The sequence below is a fragment of the Staurois parvus genome, unplaced genomic scaffold (genome assembly GCF_062004578.1).
Source record: "Staurois parvus isolate SC_StPar_1 unplaced genomic scaffold, SC_StPar_1.0 ptg000694l, whole genome shotgun sequence".
Classification (NCBI taxonomy): Eukaryota; Metazoa; Chordata; class Amphibia; order Anura; family Ranidae; genus Staurois; species Staurois parvus.
In genome coordinates, this window is record NW_028318490.1 from 6,458,795 (window position 1) to 6,479,291 (window position 20,497).

Consider the following 20,497-nt stretch of genomic DNA (forward strand, 5'->3'; position numbering starts at 1 on the left):
TTCGCTTTAAAGACTGGTACCCTTGGGGAGCGGGTACCCGAAATTGACAGGTACCCGCTCCCACTTCTGCAGCGATCGCCTAGGTGATCGGAAGCGGAAGTTGTCCTCCTACCCTCCCTCCCCGTAGTCTTCTGGGACACGTTACAGTTCCCAGAAGACTACAGGGCCATTCATGAAGTGCAGCACTACTCGCCCATGCGCAGTGGGCACTAGGCTGTGAAGCAGCAAGCTGTCACAGCCAGGTGCCCACACTGAAGATGCCGGCGCCTGGAACACCAGATGGCTGGGGAAACGGGCTGCGGGGAGGACACTGCAGGATCCTGGGACAGGTGAGTGGCTGTTTTTTAAAAGTCAGCATCTACAGTTTTTGTAGCTGCTGACTTATTTTTTTACAGTGTGAGTGGAACTCCGCTTTAAATGCAATAAATCATTTCTGACTTAGGTGCAAAAAAAAGTCATGAATTAATCCTAAATTAAAATACCATTTGGAATAAATTGTTGATGCTTAAAAAGAACATATTTCAGAAGCCATACTATCAGTGCCCACAAGGAATGTCAATGTTTGTTCAGTAACACCACAAACACACTGACTGCTCACTTTGCAAGAGAATGTCTACTTAGTTTGGTGAATGTGGCAAAAATTCACTTTGTAGAGTAACCAGTCATGTGCAAGAAAGACAAACGAGCAGTATTTTTGCTTATACAAGATTGAATGATGGTAGTCAGAAGAGCTTCACCTCATTCACCGATGCAAGGGGAAATTCCCAGGCAAACTGAACAGCCTTTTTGCCTTTAGTAAATCAATCCTTTTATGTAGATAATTGTTAATAGGATTATTTATGTACAGTGAAAGACGTACAAGGCTGGTTAATATTAGAAGTGTCCCCATTTCTTTTTCTCTAGTTTTACACTTAAAATATAAGTTTAGACTACATCTTATTTTTAGTTTTAGATAGAGTGGTAAAGGATTGGACCCATGTTCGGTTTATATTGCTACCCAGGGCTCCTTAGTCCTTGGTCACACTGGTGTGAATTGTCATGTGATTTGATCATTGCACCCTATTGTTCGTTTGTTTCATGCACTACTTTTTGAAAGTTCAGGTGTGACTTGCATAGACATCTGTGCATGAAGTCACACTGATATCCAAGTTTGAAATTGTGCAAATTCAAGTGAAGTCGTATGATTTCAAAGTCGGATTTGCTATGCTAGAGACAGCAGTTTCCTCCAACAGCAGCATAGTCAAAAACAAAAATGTTTTGTTTTGGTAAATTAGAGGATGTCTATAACCCCCAATAAATCATTCTCATCATAGTAAATCCATTGTCATTATAGCAGAAATTTATTTATTACAGGTACTTATATAGCGCTGTCAATTTACACAGTGCTTTACATATATATTGCACATTCACATCAGTCCCTAACCCTGAAAGGGTGTCCAGTCTAAAGTCTCTAACTTACATTCATACACATATTAGGGCCAATTTAGACAGGATCCAATTAACCTACCAGCATGTCTTTGGAGTGTGGAAGGAAACTAGGAGTACCAAGAGGAAACCCACACAGGCACAACATGCAAACTTCAGGGAGGTGGTGCCATGGTTGGGATTTGAACCAACGACCCTAATACTGCCTGCCAGTCAGAAGTGCTAACCACTTAGCCACTGTGTTGCCATAAATCATATTGTTTTTAGTGGGGGATACTTGATTTCCATCTAGATGGGCCTGAAAGTTTCCCAAATTTTACATATCTACATCCCCTTCAAGAAAAGCCATTAATAAACTCCTACAGTGATCTGTTCCACCATCTGATTGATGAGGGTATCAACAGAATGTTTCATTTGGCCAATTTTCTAACTTTTGTTTGAAGTTACCATATACTAAAATTAAGCAATCACACATTCAGAAAGTAAAATTATATCAGCCATTTATTTCAAATATATATTTAATAAAAATCCATGTAAATTCACTTTTAAACACATATCCTTATATACATTAGGCAATGGAAGAAAGTGCTTAGAAAGGCAGTTTAAGAACATCAACAATAGGGTACAAGACAAGGCAGGATGACAGTATAATGGGTAAGTTCGAAGATAAAGGATCATTTTAATCAGCAGGCACCATTCTAACATAAGGCTAAATAGATTCTATTTGGAGATATGATTTGGCTCTGTAGTTAACCTTTACTTTGCTCATACTGCCCTAAATAGTAGATTTGTTTGATGGCACACCCCTTCTATTACTGATTGTGAACTTCTCCAACCTCCCTTTTAGTTTCTTAGGACCAATAAGGAGTCCTCTCTAAGCTGTAAGTCAAAGCTTTCATGGGGCTAAATCTCTCCTCACCCACCCTATCCTGATGTGACAGCACTTGGGCCTTGTGAACCACCATTTAACCACTTGCTGTCTGGCCCATGTATATAAACGTCTGGACGGGAGCAGTGCAGGGGCGGGTTGCCATTCATAAACGGTGCCCGCCATTTTAGCTTGTGAGCGCTCCCTGGGAACACGCGGCACCGCAATCCTCCGGACACAGCGGAACACAGATTGCTGTACGGACACCTCTGTGTGAGGTCCCGATCATATGATCACTGATTGGCTAATCAGTGATCACATGAATAGTAGTAATCAAGATGTCACTTCTGACATCATTGCTTACTACTAGTGAAATCTGTGAATGATCACATTGTACAAGGCTATTCACAACAGCCTTGTACCATGTGACAAGCTGTGACCAATCACAGCTCTCAGTATTTCTCAATGGCTTCAAGAATGCAGCCAGAGAGAAAGAGAAATGATTGCTTTTACAGCCTTTATGGGTGTAAAAGCAATCCGTGTAAAAAAAAAAATCTTCATCACCCCCCACAAGTAGTACAGTGTCACTATGGTGACACTGTACTGCTAGGGTGACAGTGTGTTAAAAAAAAAAAAAACATAAATAATATAAAAAAAAAAAATTTTTTTTTAAAATAATTAGTTAATAATAGTTATAAACTAATTTGGGTTATTTTTTTAACTAAAAAGAGAGCAGAATACATTTTGGCCAAGATTTATGAAGAAAGATTATTTATTTGCAAAATGTTATAAGAAAAACACTTTTTTTCAAAATGTTTGAACTTTTTCATTTATATAGCAAAAAAATAAAAATCCCGGTGGTGAATATATACGACCAAAATAAAGTTTTATCTGTCTCAAAAAAATGCTAAAAAATGCATATGGGTACAGTGGTGCATGACCGCGCAATTGTCATTCAAAGTGTGATAGCACTGAAAGCTGAAAATTGGCCTGGACAGGAAGGGGGTAAAAGTGTCCGGACTTAAAGTGGTTAAGCAGCCAGCACTCATCCAGAAAGGGTGGAGAGGGAGAGACATGCACCTCCATGCCTGCGCCTACCAGATATGCTACAGGGCTCCAGCAGGTACATGGAGTGGAGGAGAAGGTCAGTATCAGTAGCAACGGGAGCAATAACAGGTTCACTTGTAAGTTCTAGAAGTGAAATTTCACCATCAAAGAAATGGCTTATGGACAGAAGTTTTTAGAGCGTGTTGCTGATGTGTATACAGTGCACATAAAAGTAGTACAGGTTTCTCTAACATTCAATCAGGCATAGTGCATGGTTTAGTATTTGTATGATTGCGCTTTGAATGTTTGTATTAGCAAGGTATGTTGCATTTCACAGCCACTGGAGGAGATTCTAATCTATTTCACTGCATTTATTATGCTACCTGTATTTCCATCAGGTAGATTAGCTTCTACTGCATCAGAACTTTTTGATCTACAATATAGCTAAAATGTCTTCTCAGTAGTTTTGCCTTGAAGTGTTTGAATTCCTGGCAAGTTCAGCGTTTTGGTCTGATATCCAGGAAGGATTCTCTGGCACTCTTCAAGGATTTCACTGTTACAGAACATACTGTGCTCAACGTAATGGAACAGTCCATGGTACATGCAGCGCTGAGTTGACTATGACAAATTTCACATTTCTCTGTACCTTGTTATTCTTGGGGATATTCTGCTGGAAAGGTCAGCTGTAGTAGTACAGGTGACAGAAGCTGTGTCTTCAGTTAAGACTGGCTCAGATTATCTTTTGCTGCATTTCAGTTAGAGTTGGAGCTCAGTAGAAAAAAAAAAAAGCTTAAACGCACAATATTGGTTGAGTATAATGGGATCTGGCTCGTCGTTATATGGGGTATCTCTGGCCGAAAGTCTTCTAATTGAAAATGTGACTCAAGAGGCAATCTCCAGTGAAGAGGCTGAGGACAATGACTGGCTGCGAGGCAGGCTGGCTCCCCTCACAACTCTCCATTGAAAAATGCTTGCATCCTTTCCACCCAATGAGATGAGGTAACTGTCATTATGAGTGAAGCGAACGTTGGTTACATGACTCCCATGGCCAGAATACACATGGCTTGGAGCCTAGCGGAGAAATAAACATGAAAAGTTACACAGTCACCAAAAATGTGTACATATATATTTATATGTGCTACATACAGTATATAAAAAATGAAAGCACCTATGTTAAATATCGAACAGGGTATCGATGACATTATGACAGTATGAATCTTCACAGCATATAATATATCTGTGTCATTAAAAATAAAATGTATTATATAATCCAATACTTAATGACTTCAGTAATTATGTAACAACATTTAAAAGTAGTAAGACAAGGTCATCTCAATCACATAACATAAAACATACAACATACAAAACACCACGATGATAAAAAATAAGGGGGGCAGAACCACAGCAACCACAGTCTGCCACATTTAGCAAACTTTCAAAGGACAGTGCTGTGCTTAATCCTTTATCCTTGTCCTGGGAGATCTCCTGAGCAGCCAGGATGGCTGGTAGTGTCTGCAGGCTGTGGAGCTGGAAGCATTCCTACAGGGGAGAAGAGATATCTCTGCATGTAGTTACAAGAAGCTAAGTTGATTTCAGAGGGGCTGCAAGTTCCTGGCCCATAAGAGCCTGTTGCTACTGTTCTGCAGTGACTGATGGCTTCAGTTAAGTTGGGCATCCCATAATCCCTATTACCCTACCCTAGTTATATTCTCCTAATAAAGTAAAATAACAAAAAACAAACTCATGGATTGTTCACTGACTGTGGATGAAAGTATGGAAAATGTATGTTGCCTGGCTGTGCAGAGCTTAGGAGTACCAAGAAACACAGCGACCCTCACAGGGATACGCTACATTTGGGGGCTTGACCAGGATATGTTTATGGCCATTGCCCCTAGCAACCAGCAACCATCGAGCCAGAGAACCGTTAGGTGCTGCCAAGTGGTCACAGGAATCTAGTGGGAAAGTGGAATTGTGCTGTACTGCTGTGACTGTGCTATTCAAATGCTGCTGTCCATGCTATTGTCCGTAGAAACCATATCGGGCCTGTACAAATGTCTTCCAGCTGCTCAACAGGTTGTTTTTAGAGTGGGGCTGCATGTTGCAGGCGTTTTGATGTGCAGTTTCCAGATATACAGATCTATACTACAAACTACTACTTTGTTTTAAAAGTAAAAGCCACCTAGAGGGGTCTTCTTTGCTAACTGGTAGGGTATGTACTGATTTTTATTTTTGTTGTTTGCGCACTTTATTCATATGTTGCCACTACTAGACATTGTCACATGTAAGACTATTAGCACTATCATTTCTAAAACAGCTTGACGTCTCTGGCACTTTACCTTTGGTTTATTGCATGGGTATCGGAAAAGGTGAACTTTACAGAAATCATCAGCAACAGAGATCATGGTCATATCACGAGAGCGAGCAAGAGCATTGATATCTGTCCCATCAGACCCCTCTGGCCATACACCTATTAGACATACAAAGAAAATGTTTTGTCTTTTTTTATACAAAATATTTGTTTTGTACATTATGTTCTATTCAGATATACATACATTAGCACAGGTTATACAGTGTTATACAATGTCAAAGGTATACCAATGTTGCCAACTTTAAAGAATCTGAGCATAACCTGTATTATTAAAGATTACCTCTTATACCATATATTTGCACTACTGGCAAAAAGCAGCACATGACACATCAGTAGGATGTGTCCCTTTTTGCTGTTGTCTCATCAGGCAGTCATCAATAGTGCCCAACCATGTTCACCCTTTCCGCCCCCTCCTCTATTCATAGAATCTGTACTCTAGCTTCTATGAATGAAACAGGATCTATGAATGGAAGATATAGACCTTTCAAGCATTCACCCATCCTCCCCATTCATAGATCCTGTTTCATTCATAGAAGCTGTAGTACAGCTTCTATGAATGGAGGAACTGGGAAAAAAGGGAGGGCATAGTCAGATACTGTTAATGACTGCCTGTCACCAGGGCTGCTGTTAGAAATCACAGGGCCTTGTACAGCCTACCTGACAGTCTGTCAGGCTGTTCCATTTTTTTAACTGCCCTGTTAGGGGGGCTTTGGTGAAAGGTCTTGTTGTGTGTACCAACATGCAAGAACAGTACTGAGTATAAACAAGATATCCATTGCCAAAGTAGAAATCACTTACCAAAGACATGGTAACCCAGCACACAAGTGTAAGTTGCCCATTCACGGTCTCTGCTTTCAAATCGGTTTCGGAGAAGCTTACAACCACCAGCAATATCCCCTATCATATAAATAAGATAAAAAAAAGGAAAATATTAACATTTACAGTATAGAAACGCTATGAATTCTGATATACACTTTGTTTTGTTTCTCTAAAGGTGATAATTGGACAAAAAAAATTATGCAATGAAATGCCTTTTATATTTCTTGAAAACAAGCCTCCTCACTCTATAACAGCAAACGTCAACTGCATGTTAAGGGGGCTGTAAGTGGCTGTGTGTTGGCCCCAATTCACTGCAGCCCCCACCCCGATTCTTTTGGGATAGGACAGTGACAGATTGCTGGTAGATTGAAGCCTTTGCAACATTGTGCCCAACTCTTGGCCATAAGCCTGCCCATGACATCCCTGGCCATAGGCCTTTATTTTGAAGAAGCAAGGAATGTCTACACAAGAAGCATATTTTACATACTTTACTACAACTCTTCAAAGATAGCAGTGACATGTAACTTTACTTTGACACACAGCAGTCACTCAGGCACGGAATGTCAACACATAATTATAAGGCCATCTTTCATCTGACTCCTCCTTGGGAGCACCATAAGGTTGGGACCCACTGGACTGTACTAGTACAATGTACTCGAACTACAGAATTTTGCTTCTGCCAAACTGAGATTAACAAGGTGCCTTTCTGTAGTATATCAGTCCCTCTCTCTCTGTCCCACTCCATAGCTCTGCCCAGCCGGGCAAGCTCCCAGATGTTACTCTCTCCTCGATGGTGTACTAGTACTCACATCAGAAAAACACAAAGGTCTAAAAGGCCCTCTGAATCCTGCCCACAGTCCACATCAGACCGTATCACGAGTCAGGGTGACTTCAGCTGGTTTCCTTTTTAGTTAAACTACCTCACCTGGTGCTTCAGTTCCATGAAGGGCTCTTGCAGTAGCAGACTACATTCATATGGCTGTGGGGTGTTTGGCTCCCATATCCCATCTCACAAGAATCCCCCCATCCTGGCATTTTTATGGGCACTAACATCACCTGTTACATCACTACAGGAAAGCTTTGTCTAAAAGGGGACCTAACACCCACTTCCATAACTGCCTATTACCAAACTATTTTGGAACAGAGCCACCTATTGGAAAACTAGCTAATGGTGCCTGATACCATGCAACCATCACCTTCCTCCCAGACGTATATATCAGCCTGTGGACGATACAATTGTCATGTATTTGTATAGAAAGCAACCGTTAATACTGATATGTTTGGTTTTGTCTTGGGTCATTACTATAACAAAGCAAGGTGGGAATTTTTCCTCCGCTGCCCCCCTTCTGGTATTAACACTGAAACAAAACATAGATACAACATTTCTATTCCTAGGTTGTTTCCCTGTGTCTATACCTGTGGAAACTGCAATGGTAAGTAGGTGCCGCTAGTTAGGTGTGGGTGCTTCGCTTTGCTTACTCAGGCCATGCTGGTGTCTTGCAGTTGTAGCGAGGCTAAGGTTAGTCATACACGAGTAGAGTTTTGTTTGCAATTTTTTTGTTTTAAGAACATTTGTTCAAATTTCTAATTTTTAGTGTTGTAAAATCAAGGTTCGTTTTTTGACAGCGGTGACCAGAAAATTCCAAGGAACAGGAAAATTTTTTTCTCAAACAAACAAATTCTAACATGTGGTTTTCACTTTAAAAAGTAATTTAATTCCAAAATTGAACGTTAAAAGCAAAATCATTTTCAAGTAATTTCGAACAACATTCGTCAAGCCATCAAATGTACTGAAAATTCTCATACAAATGTTCGTACGGATTTTAGTATGAATGTTCATCAGAAAAATCTACTGTTGTATAGCCAGCTTAAGAGAAAGTTGAATGCACACCAAACAGATCTTATGTCCAGCCACAAACAATAGGGATGAGTTGCAAAAAACAAATGTTGTCAAGAAACCTCAAACCAAGCTTTTGGATCCAGTTTAGCTGCCACTATGGTGTCATGCCAGGCTTTGCAATTGAATTTGGATAGTTTCTAGCTGTACTTCCACACACAAATTCTTTAGCTAATATGTGATATATGATAATATGAAAGACACCATGGATAACACTTACAGTAGAGAATCTCATAGTCACCAGAGTTTGACATGATATATTTTCCATCCTTTGACCAGTCCAAATGTGTTATGAAGCTAGAATGACCCTATGGTTTTGAGAAGAAAGAAGAGTATTAATGATGCTCTATGGGAATAAGGAATAGTAGACTGGGTTAATAATGTAGATCATGAAACACAATATATGGAATGTTAAATAGATTGATGACGTATTAAAAACAGACTATTTATTTATTATGTAAAGAAAAAAATCAGTGCTCTGAATACTGGCATAAAGCAACAATAAAAAAGGAAACAATAAAGATTGTATTGCAGTTGGATTGCTCAGGCCTAGCCTGTTGACTGCCTCTCCATAATTATGAATAAATTCACATTTTTTCTTGTCAATACAGTTTCCTAGTATGTAGATTACTAATGCCAATGAGAAACAGGCCTGTCATTTCAGATGCCAAGAAGCTAAAGCTACGTTTCTGAATAGGTGAATACAGTATCAGTGCTTGGTCAAAAATTATTTTAGTGTATAAATATAACAAATAAGGTCACTGAGTACAAAAGTTAACAAAAGTTAAACATTCTATTAACAGCCATACCTGAAAGTGTAAAGTAACTGGAATTGTTACACCTAATTTTAGAAAGTACACTTAAAAGTGATTGTAATTGTTCAGTGTATTTTTTTAAATAACAAATATGCCATACTTACCTGCTCAGTGCAATGGTTTTGCACAGAAGAGCCCTGATCTTCCTCTTCTCGGGTCCCCCACCAGCATTCCTGGCCTCTCTGCTCAAGTGTCCTCATGTCCGCTTGCTATGGGGGCAGTTGTATGTGCTCATTCCTGAGCTGGCTCTTCGTGTCCATTGACACACAGAGCTGGCTCGTCCCTGCCCCCCTCTCTCTGCTCACTGGCTGTGATTGACAGCAGCAGGAGCCAATGGTTTTTGATACTGCCTCTCTGTCCAATGAGGAGAGAGCTGCTACTCTTGTGCACATTCCTGGATAGAGATTGGACTCAGGCAGGGGCGGACTGACAACTCATGGGGCCCCCCGGCAATAGGAGATCATGGGGCCCACACCCAAAAAAGCCTATGAAAAAGCCAATGAAAGGTACCAGGGGCATCTCATGGGGCCCCCTACAGTGCCCGAATGGTCAGTCCGCCATTGGGCTCAGGTAAGTATAAGGGAGGGGAGCTGCATGCAGTAGGTTTGTTAACTTAATGCAGAGACCTTCTGCCTTTAGGACCACTTTAAAATATTCATGCATGTGGAACTATGCCACAAATGCCACTAAGGCTATATTAGCACCTCTGTATGTTAAGTGTTGTTCATTTTAAGTGCATTTTACATATGGTATGATTCATCCCTATGGAAGTTGTGTGGTGTTGGAAACCAAAGGTGGGGCAAACTTTTTCTGTAACAAACCACACCAAAGTGCATAAGGGTGAGAGCAGCCTAAAGCTTAAAGGTTCAACAGGGACTGGCTGGGATTTGATCCATCTATGAGCTATATGGGCTATAGCCGCCAGCAGAACACAGTAGCTGTATGGGATGGATTCCCCCATCAACACTGACTGTGTTGATGAGGGAATAGAGCAATTTTCTTTCCTTTCACCATGTGGTGGCAGGAAAGAAAATTGTATAATCTATGGGCTGCTTATAGTATTTGATAAGATGTATGCACTATTCAGGTGAAAGCAAATTATCCCTCACCATGCATTTTCCATATCGTATGTACCGCTGTACCCTGTCAGACACACTATTATCTCCTTCGCCTTTAGGACATTCTCCCTCCTCTTGAGAGCTGTCTTTCTCTTCTAATGAGCTGTCTCTTGAATAGTCACCCTTGCGATCCTTGTGTCCTGTGTTGTATATGTAGATGACGTTGTCATGAGATCCAATAGCCAGGTAATTCCCGTCTTTAGAGAAAAAAGGTTAAAGCAGAAAGAATGGCAATAAAAATCAGACTGACAATGCAAGGAGATAATTACATTCATGAGTAGATATGAAAATGTTAGCTGAAGAAAAATCTAAAGCCAGTCTTGCTTGGATTAAAATTCGGCCAGTTCAGCAGGAATCGGCTGGATTTGAACCCATGTATGGGAAGGCTGGTTGTACAGAAGTCGGTCTGCCAATCAACTTCTGTACAACCAGCCAATCAAGTTTTTCCTGATCGATCAGTGCCATTGGCTACAGCCACAGCACTGATCAGTGTATTCTGAGGGCGGTGAAGGCTCCCTGCTGTCAGAATACAATAACTCATCAAGAGTGATTACCTCAACTACATTGAGTGCATGGATGGCGGGATCAGGTCACTTTTTTTTCTCGTTCAACCCGCTAATTAAATTTAAAAAAAAATGAAGCATGTATGGGCTGCCCAATCTTGCCTATGACTACATGCATCTTAGTTTTTCTCACCTGGTGAGTACCTGACCACAGAGAGCTGTTCATTTCCATCAGTGTACACTGACAGAATACTGTGAGAATGCATGTCCACCACCAGCCACCTGTAAAGACATGAACAACAGTGATATCACTACAAAGCAGGGCCAGATTTCTTAAAGTATTAGGCTCTGCTCACTCCAATGTGTTTTTTTAATCAGATCTTTTTTATTGAAAGTTGGGTCCATACACATACATAGTTATTAACCACTTCAAGTCCGGACACTTTTACCTCCTTCCTGTCCAGGCTAATTTTCAGATTTCAGTGCTATCACACTTTGAATGACAACTGCACGGTCAAGCAACACTGTACCCATATAAATTTTTTTGAGACAGATAAAACTTTATTTTGGTGGTATTTTTTTATTTTTTTTTGCTATATAAATGAAGTCCAAAAATTTTGAAAAAAAAAAAGTGTTTTTCTTATAAAATTTCCCAAATAAGTAATCTTTCTTCATAAGTCTTGGTCAAAATGTATTCAGTTATCTTTTTAGTAAAAAAAAAAACTCAAATTAGTTTATAACCAAAAATTTAAATTTTTCAAATAGTTTTTTTTACATTTTTATATTATTATTTATGTTTTTGTTTTTAACATACTGTCACCCTAGCAGTACGGTGTCATCATAGTGCCCCTGCACTGCTCCCGTCCGGCCCATGTATATAAATTACAAACTCCAATGTAAAATTACAAAAATATAGGGTCAGGTTACAACTGCAGTGCTCAAGATGTTTACAGCAGAGTATATGAAAGTCATGAGCATAGATCCCAAAACATACTTTCTTTGCTTTTCTTAGAAAAAAACCCTCCCCAAAGAAAAAAGACCATAAAAACATCTAACAGCGAAAAACAACTATCTTCAAGTAAACTGAACTTTAATAAACAAGCTGCTTCGGTGTATCCATTTTTAAGGGTTTGAGTAAAAGCGTTATGCCCGTGAGAGGAACATTCGGCATACATGTCGCTCTAGTTCTTAACTAAGGACGAATGCAATACAAGGTGGGGATTAGAGATATTTGTGAAAATTATTTTAGACTATTCATGTAAATCTATTCTACAGACAGTACGTATGGGGTAGGGGTAATATCATATTAAACCAGAAGAGACTCATCCACTTAGTATTCTATCTCTGACCAGTTGCAGTGGTGCTAGTCTCGGTGTGCTTAACCATGTGTCCCAAATATTGTAAATTTCCATACACATCACTTATGCTGATAGATTAATTTCTCTCTAACTAAGGTATCATTGACAGTTTTAATCCATGTCGCATGAGAAGGGGGTGCAGCCATTTCTGGGCTATGAGTTTCCAGGCAATAAACAACATTCAAAGAATTGCAATGTAAATATGTGGAGTATAGAGTTCCTCATCTAGGGCTCCCAACAAACAAATATTGGGTCAAGGGGAAGATTAAGATTCCAAATATTATTTATCATTTCAACAATGTATGTCCAGTATCTTGTTAGTTTAGGCCATTTCCACAACATATGAAGAAGTGTGGCATTATTAATTTCACACCTGGGACAGAGAGAAGAATCCCTCCTATTCCAGTCATACAATCTTTGAGGGGTGCGGTAAGTACGGTTCGAATATCGGACGAAATTTGTTTTGTTATTTCAGATTACTTAAATTCATTACTATTGTAATTCGTAAATTCGTAATTCTGAGTCTCCGAATAACAAAAAATTTGTCCGAATTTCGATTCGGAAGGAAACGAACCCCACATGTCTAATTTCCAGTACAGAGGTCTTAGGCTCACAGAAGAGCCAGCTGAGTCCAGAAACAACAAGGTGGGAGTCGAATAGGCAATGGACAGAATGTGCAGCCATTATACAGATTTATTTAAACTGTTTTGCATAGTTGGGGTATTCTCTCATGATTTTCTCTGGTAACAACATCTACCAAACACAATATACACTTGTAAACTGTGGAAAACAAAAATACCATTATGTTTCTATTGATATTATAAAGGCAAAGTGAAAAACACTTTTGAATTGAGCTCAGGGTTGCCCCTGCTGCCCACTGTAGGACCATGGGCCAGATGTAAGGATGATATTCCTTGATATAGTGACTATTAAATTGCTGGAAGTTCTATAGCTGTGTTTTGATACTTCTAAGAGGATTGGTTAAAGTGGAGTTCCACCCAAAAGGGGAAGTTCCGCTTTAAATATTGGTCCCCTGCTCCCCATTAAGGATTGGCACCTTTGGGGAGTGGGGGGGAACGGGTACCCGAATTTGACAGGTACCTGCTCCCACTTCCGCTGCGATCGCCTGGGCGATTGGAAGCGGAAGTTGTCCTCCCTCCCTGTAGTCTTGTGGGACACGTGACAGGTCCCAGAAGACGACAGGGCCATTCAGGAAGCTCATGCATGTGCAGTGGGTACCCGGCTGTGAAGCTGCAAGCTGTCACAGCCGGGTGCCCACACTAAAGATGCCGGTGCCTGGAATATGGGCTGCAGCGGGGGCAAAGAGGGATCGTGGGACAAGTGAGTGGCGGTTTTTTAAAAGTCAGCAGCTACAGTTTTTGCAGCTGCTGACCTTTATATTTTTACAGAGTGTTTTTACAGAGTGAGTGGAACTCCGGTTTAATAAGAACAGGACAACTAAGAAAGCAGATTTGTAAGAAATAATTGGAAATGTAATGAAAGTCTTACTTTCCTGTGCTCAGACCCACACAAGCTTCTCTTCCATTAGGGTGGAAATCTGCACATAAACCAGGATCCTACGATACATAAAGTAAATGATGTTTGCATAAGTATTATTATTACTTCAGGTACTTATATAGTCAATTTACACAGCACTTTATATATATTTGTACATTCACATCAGTCCCTAACCCTCAAGGGTCGTAAAATCTAAGGTCCCTAACATACATTCATACATACACATACTAGGGCCTATTTAGACAGGATCCAATTAACCTACCAGCATGTCTTTGGAGTGTTTGAGGAAACCGGTGTACCCAGAGGAAACCCACGCAGGCACAGGGAGAACTTGCAAACTCCAGGCAGGTGGTGCTGTAGTTGGGATTCGAACCAATGACCCTAGTACTGCCAGGTGAAATTGCTAATCATTTATCCACTGTGCTGCCCAGTATTTGTTATGCATTTTTGTACATACTGGGTTTATAATGAAAGACACTGTACCTCATGTTTTAGAAATATTTAAAAACTATCTTCTACTATAGCAACCAATAAGATTCTCCCTTTCCACTCAACCTGCACCTGAAAATGAAAGGGGAAGCCAGAATGGTTGCTGAAGCAAAAGATGGCTTCTTTCACAGGGTTGCACACATAAGGCACAATGTTCTTCAAAAGATGCGTACCGAGGAAGCTCAGCCAGATATAAACAGCTATCCTGTCATAAGCTCACAATTTGCTGTAAGTTCAGCCAGTTTGGTACGGTATAAAAACAACAGTTATAGAGTAAACAATAGGGGAAGCATCATTAACCACTAACCCTCCTGAGGATTTACTTCCCTTCCTGACCAGGCAATTTGTTGCGTTACAGCGCAGCTTTACTTTAACTGAAAATTATGCGGTCATGCAACTCTGCACCCAAATTAAATTTACATCCTTTTTTCGCACAAATTGAGCTTTCTTTCGGTGGTATTTGATCGCCAGTGCGTTTTTTATTTTCTGTGCTATAAACAAAAAAATACCAAAATTTTGAGAAAAAAACAATATTTTTTACTTTTTGCTATTAAACATGTCCGAGAGAAAAAATGTAAAAACTCAAATTTTGTTATAAATTTAGGCCAAAATGTAATCTTTGCTAAAAGAAATCCCAATACGTGTAAATTAATTGGTTTACATGAAAGTTATAACATTTACAAATGGAGGTATATATATACTGGAATTTAATAGAAAACATTTTTTTTCACTAGTAATAACGCCAATCAGCGACTTATAGTGGGACTGCGGTGGGCATTCTGACACTGGGGGGAACACCATTCATCAAAACAGCGGTATAGTAATCCACACACTGCTCCAGGATCGTCATTATTGTAAGGCAATTGCATTTACACACAGGGCCCGTGCTTTGCCTTGCATTATACGCTGTGAGTGGTCATTGTTTCTGGTAAGAGGCTATGTGTGTGGACAATGGAGGATCTCTTTCTCTTTTGGGGCACTGTTTTCTCTATGGATATGGGCTATATATAATTCCCAGCTGCACATCATGGACTTATGTTGAGGACTGTACCTGACTATTTTTGTATATACCTATGATCTATTTTAATTAGGGTGAATTAGCGCTACATAATGTTACATAATATTAATTGTCTGCTGCCTGCATTTTTGACAGCTGCTGTTTCACCATATACGTTGCCCCTAGCATAGGTTGTTACTGATTATATTTTAAGTAAAATGTATGACTGAAAGTTTGAGTACCAACCCTTACTTGTGAAAGTTCATTCCTAAACTCCTTCTCCCACCATGGCAGCAAGTGGCTTCTCTGGTTACCCATGAATGACAAAAGAACTCTCAGGTCTGCTGATTTGTCCAAGGTCTGGTCTCATATTAGGGCAGGCATTGGAATGTTTTCCGGTAAATTAGTGTTCCTTACAGTTGCAGTATAAATGAGATGATGGTCTCCTAATCAAAATATTTTGGGTTGATTACATAGCAAGCTCATTTCTGTGGGTTAGCCGAAAGTCTGCTGGCCAGCCACTATTGGGGCTAGGGAAGGGGGGTTGATTGAGCAGGTTAGAGAATTTGACTTGATTGCTATTATTTCTCTTTTTAAAAGACATTGTTGGCCTCCTTTTCCTCTCTCTCCCTATCCATAGATGCTAAATCTGACCATATTGTTAGCCAAACATCACCTGCATGGATGGAAGAATCTGTTAGATTTATTTTGTTTAGACCACAGGCTAAACAAAAAGTGAAGAGAGTGAAGCATTCTGATGACAGCTTGCCTTTAAGGATGGTCAGATAATGCCTGCATGGTCAACCACCATCTAATGTCCACTTGCCCATTAAGGATGAGTCTCTCTGTCAATCAACATCTCACCTCCAGAATGCATGCCCAGCTTAGTGTGTGACCACTACCATTCCAGATGCATAACTGCTTGTCATGTCCACAAGTCATGAAGATATTATGGGTAGGGTGTGTAGCCAGTCCCCACAACTCATCTGTGTGCCCCTGTAAAAAATAAATATATAAAATGCAACATAAATACATATTTGTAATATAACTGCCTAGAGCTGCACGTTCTCAGTTTGGTGTGTATAGCTAGAGAGTTTTTTTTCCTTGGGGGAGTGCATGTAATCAGCACAGGACCAATCAGCGCACAGAAGGTCAGGGATCCTGCAGCCTCAAAGGACAATCAGGGGAGAATAAAAACTCCTTCTACAAGCTTTAACTAGTGCTCTGCTGGGCACTGATAGAAGTCACAAGACTGCACTAACTTCTGATGAGAAAGTTTATTTAGCAGTTTATATTTGCTAAAATAATTGCACGTCCATGTTGTGTGTACTGTGGGAGACCAGATATAGTGAGTGCAGGGTCCGGGGGAGACAAGATATAGTGAATGCAGGGTCTGGGGAGACCAGATATAGTGAATGCAGGGTCTGGAGAGACCAGATATAGTGAATGCAGGATTCGGGGAGACCAGATATAGTGAATGCAGGGTCTGGGGAGACCAGATATAGTGAATGCAGGGTCTGGGGAGACCAGATATAGTGAATGCAGGCTCTGGGGAGACCAGATATAGTGACTGCGGGGTCTGGTGAGACCAGATATAGTGAATGCAGGGTCCTGGGAGACCAGATATAGTGAATGCAGGGTCTGGGGAGACTGGATATAGTGAATGCAGGCTCTGGGGAGACCAGATATAGTGAATGCAGGCTCTGGGGAGACCAGATATAGTGACTGCGGGGTCTGGGGAGACCAGATATAGTGAATGCAGGGTCCGGGGAGACCAGATATAGTGAATGCAGGGTCCGGGCAGACAAGATATAGTGAATGTGGGGTCTGGGCAGACCAGATATAGTGAATGCAGGGTCCGGGGAGACGAGATATAGTGACTACGGGGTCTGGGGAGACCAGATATAGTGAATGCAGGCTCTGGGGAGACCAGATATAGTGACTACGGGGTCTGGGGAGACCAGATATAGTGAATGCAGGGTCCGGGGAGACCAGATATAGTGAATGCAGGGTCCAGGGAGGCCAGATACAGTGAATGCAGGGTCTGGGGAGACCAGATATAGTGACTGCAGGGTCTGGGGACAGCAGATATAGTGAATGCAGGGTCCGGGGAGACCAGATATAGTGAATGCAGGGTCCGGGAAACCAGATATAGTGAATGCAGGGTCCGGGGAGACAAGATATAGTGAATGCAGGGTCCAGGGAGGCCAGATATAGTGAATGCAGGGTCTGGGGAGACCAGATATGGTGAATGCAGGGTCTGGGGAGACCAGATATAGTGACTGCAGGGTCTGGGGACAGCAGATATAGTGAACGCAGGGTCCTGGGTTTAGTAACACTTTAACATTAAAAACATGTATGATTATCATCTCATATGTGCTTTAACAAGTTACAGTAATTTCAAAAGTAATTTTCTATGTTTATAAATCTGCGGTTTTAATAAAAACAAACCCCTTGAGATCCTGCTGAGAAGTTCCTTTTTTCATGTTCTTCCTGTCATAGGTTGGAAATGCTGTGTCTGCCACTTGTTCTCCTGTATTGTCAACCTGTCACACACACTCCTAATAGATACTACAAGGAGCTGTGCTGACACACTTTGTACTGGTAGGTTGTACTGTCATCATCAGGAAACAGTTTCATACATGAAGCCAAATACTTATTGTTCCTTGAACACTTAGCATCACATGTGCACAGTACCAATGAAAGTGTTACTAAACCCACAACAGTACAATCAGTCTGTATATGCAGTAAATCATGCTTGTTATACTCACTGTGGAACCTAAGGGGTTAATCCTCTGCATTGTGTAAAAAGGCTGTTTGATCCTGACTTCTTTGATCCTCCCCCTTTCCAGTGTCCCCCCCCCTTATCACCTGATGAGACATATCATGCATGGACACTCAGTTTGGTGTGTATTGATAGAGGGTTTTTTATTTCTTTGGAGAGTGCATGTGATCAGTACAGGGACAATCAGCATGTTCAGACAGAGGTCAGGGGTTCTGCATCCTCCTAGAGCAGAAAGAAAACTCCACCTACAAGCTTTAACCAGTGCTCTGCTGAGCACTGATAGAAGTCACAAGACTGCTCTAACTGCTGATGAGAAAAAGTATTTAGCTATTTATATTTACTAAAATAATTGCATTTCCATGTTCTGTGTACTGTGGGAGACCAGATATAGTGAATTAGTTTTCAATGCATTTACAATTTTTTTTAATCATGTTCCTTTATGCCTTTAAAGTGCACTGTATAAAGAGTTTTGAACAGATAAAACTTTTTTTCTGACCTCCGAAACGGATTAATTGGTTTTCAATGCATTTACGATTTTTTTTTTTTATCATTTCCCTTTATGCCTTTAAAATGCACTTTATAAAGAGTTTTGAACAGATACATTTTTTTGGCTTTTTTTCTGACCTCCGGAACGGATTAATTGGTTTTCAATGCATTTACGATTTTTTTTTTTAATCATGTCCCTTTATGCCTTTAAAGTGCACTGTATAAAGAGTTTTGAACAGATAAAACTTTTTTTTAACTTTTTTTCTGACCTCTGGAACGGATGAATTGGTTTCAATGCATTCCTATGGGAAACCGTGTTTCGATTTACGATTTTTTCGCAATAAGAAAAGTCCCGCAGAATGAATTACATTCGAACCCGAGGTACGCCTGTACTGTTCATAAAAAGCTATCTGTGATATAATTAAATGTGTTAAAAATGTTAGATTTCTTGTTACTAAGTCAAGATATCCAGTAAGGCACATATGATGCACTGTCATTGGCTGATCATGAGTTATTTGGCATGGGTTTCAAATAGAATTGATTCATTGAAAGCATTAAGATGTAATTCAGGTTTAATACAATAGTATGGGCTCATTCAGGTGGGTGAATACACTTCTTCATTCAGATGTGGCTACACTCCATATCTGGTTGCAGCAGCCAGCATTCTATGCTATGACCACATACAAACCATACGATTAGGTGTGTCCAGTTTGTATGTAACCAGAACCGTCAGCCCTGAAAGAAAACCTGCCTGCCCCAGGGCCAGTCAGAGGTCCTAATCATAGGAACGGTTCCACGTAAACAGAGACAGAACTGGCCATTGAGTTACAGTATAGAAAGAACAAATCTGGCCACTCTTGCTGGTCATGGCTGTTTGTACACGTGTGCATGGGGCTAGTTTCTCCGCCAGCCAGAATCACAGATTCTCACCAGCGGCTGCCAATCTGGATAAGCCCTAAAGTAGAAAAGGTGTGGATTCCACTCTAAGCTGCCATTACCCCTTCTTTTTGAGTCAGTCTGTATTTTGTAAATGCTAAATGGGTCCTCAACAGGGTTGCCAACCTCCTGTGACTTTTTACTAACAATACATGGAATATTTACTGATAAAGCACATTTTTACTGACATTGTGAAATATCACAGAGATCATATAAACTAAGGCAATCAATATTTAAACAGTATAAATGATACGTAAACGATAACGACACTCAGAGGACGGCTTTACATTGATAAATTCTAAACAAAGTGAGAAAATGTGAGCATGACTAGGATGACGAAGGACCTAGAGTGGCAACCAGCATTCAGATTTTGGCTAACAGTGGGAGGGGCTTAAAGGGGCATCATTAAATAGAATCTGTGCCTAGCCACTGTATATACTGCACACAGATAACAGTCCTTGTACATACAAAATATTCCTAATTACTGTACCACTGACAGAATCACAGACACAAATAAACCTCAGAACAAAGGATCATTTTTTTAAAAAGTACACATTTACATTGCATATGCTTTCATGCACACAAAAAGGACTGACTGAGTCGATCTTAAAGAAAAACGTCATTAAAACCATTGGTCAGGACTATATGATGTACAACATAATGTATACAGTGCAGGGGTCAGGAGAAAGCAAAACAAAATATAGAGTGCAGCAGTCAGGATGAACCCTGTATTCACATCAGAATCCCCCAATATATATGTCCCCAGAATTTCCCTATACATCAGGGTTCCAAGAGTCTCTCTTTACATCATAGTCCCCTCTTACATCAAAGTTCCCCTTTACATCAGTGTCTACAGATTTTCCTCCTAACAAAATATTCCCCAGAGTCCCCCCTTACATCAGAGTCCACAGAGTTCCCCCTTACATCAGAGTCTATAGGGTTCTTCCTTACATCAGGGTCTGCAGAGTTCACCTTTACAGTGCAAGGGGAAACTCTGCAGAGCTGATGTAAAAGGGAACATTGTGGGTTCTTAAAAAATAACTCTGTGGAGTCTGATGTACTGTATGT

At 40.5% G+C, this 20,497-nt stretch overlaps 1 protein-coding gene across 1 annotated transcript in view; it reads right to left on the minus strand.

The window, feature by feature from the left end:
- Positions 1-1,908: 1,908 nt before the first annotated feature.
- The window catches only part of EML3 (EMAP like 3), a 102,234-nt gene continuing 83,645 nt past the window's right edge, over positions 1,909-20,497 (minus strand). Inside the window, exons 16-23 of the mRNA XM_089652879.1 lie at positions 16,087-16,218; positions 13,728-13,795; positions 11,054-11,142; positions 10,349-10,554; positions 8,645-8,732; positions 6,507-6,605; positions 5,677-5,807; positions 1,909-4,411 (exon numbers count right to left, since the gene is read on the minus strand). Coding sequence (XP_089509005.1) covers positions 4,223-4,411; positions 5,677-5,807; positions 6,507-6,605; positions 8,645-8,732; positions 10,349-10,554; positions 11,054-11,142; positions 13,728-13,795; positions 16,087-16,218 — 1,002 coding nt within the window. The 3' untranslated portion in view covers positions 1,909-4,222. The remainder of the gene's footprint in view (positions 4,412-5,676; positions 5,808-6,506; positions 6,606-8,644; positions 8,733-10,348; positions 10,555-11,053; positions 11,143-13,727; positions 13,796-16,086; positions 16,219-20,497) is intronic.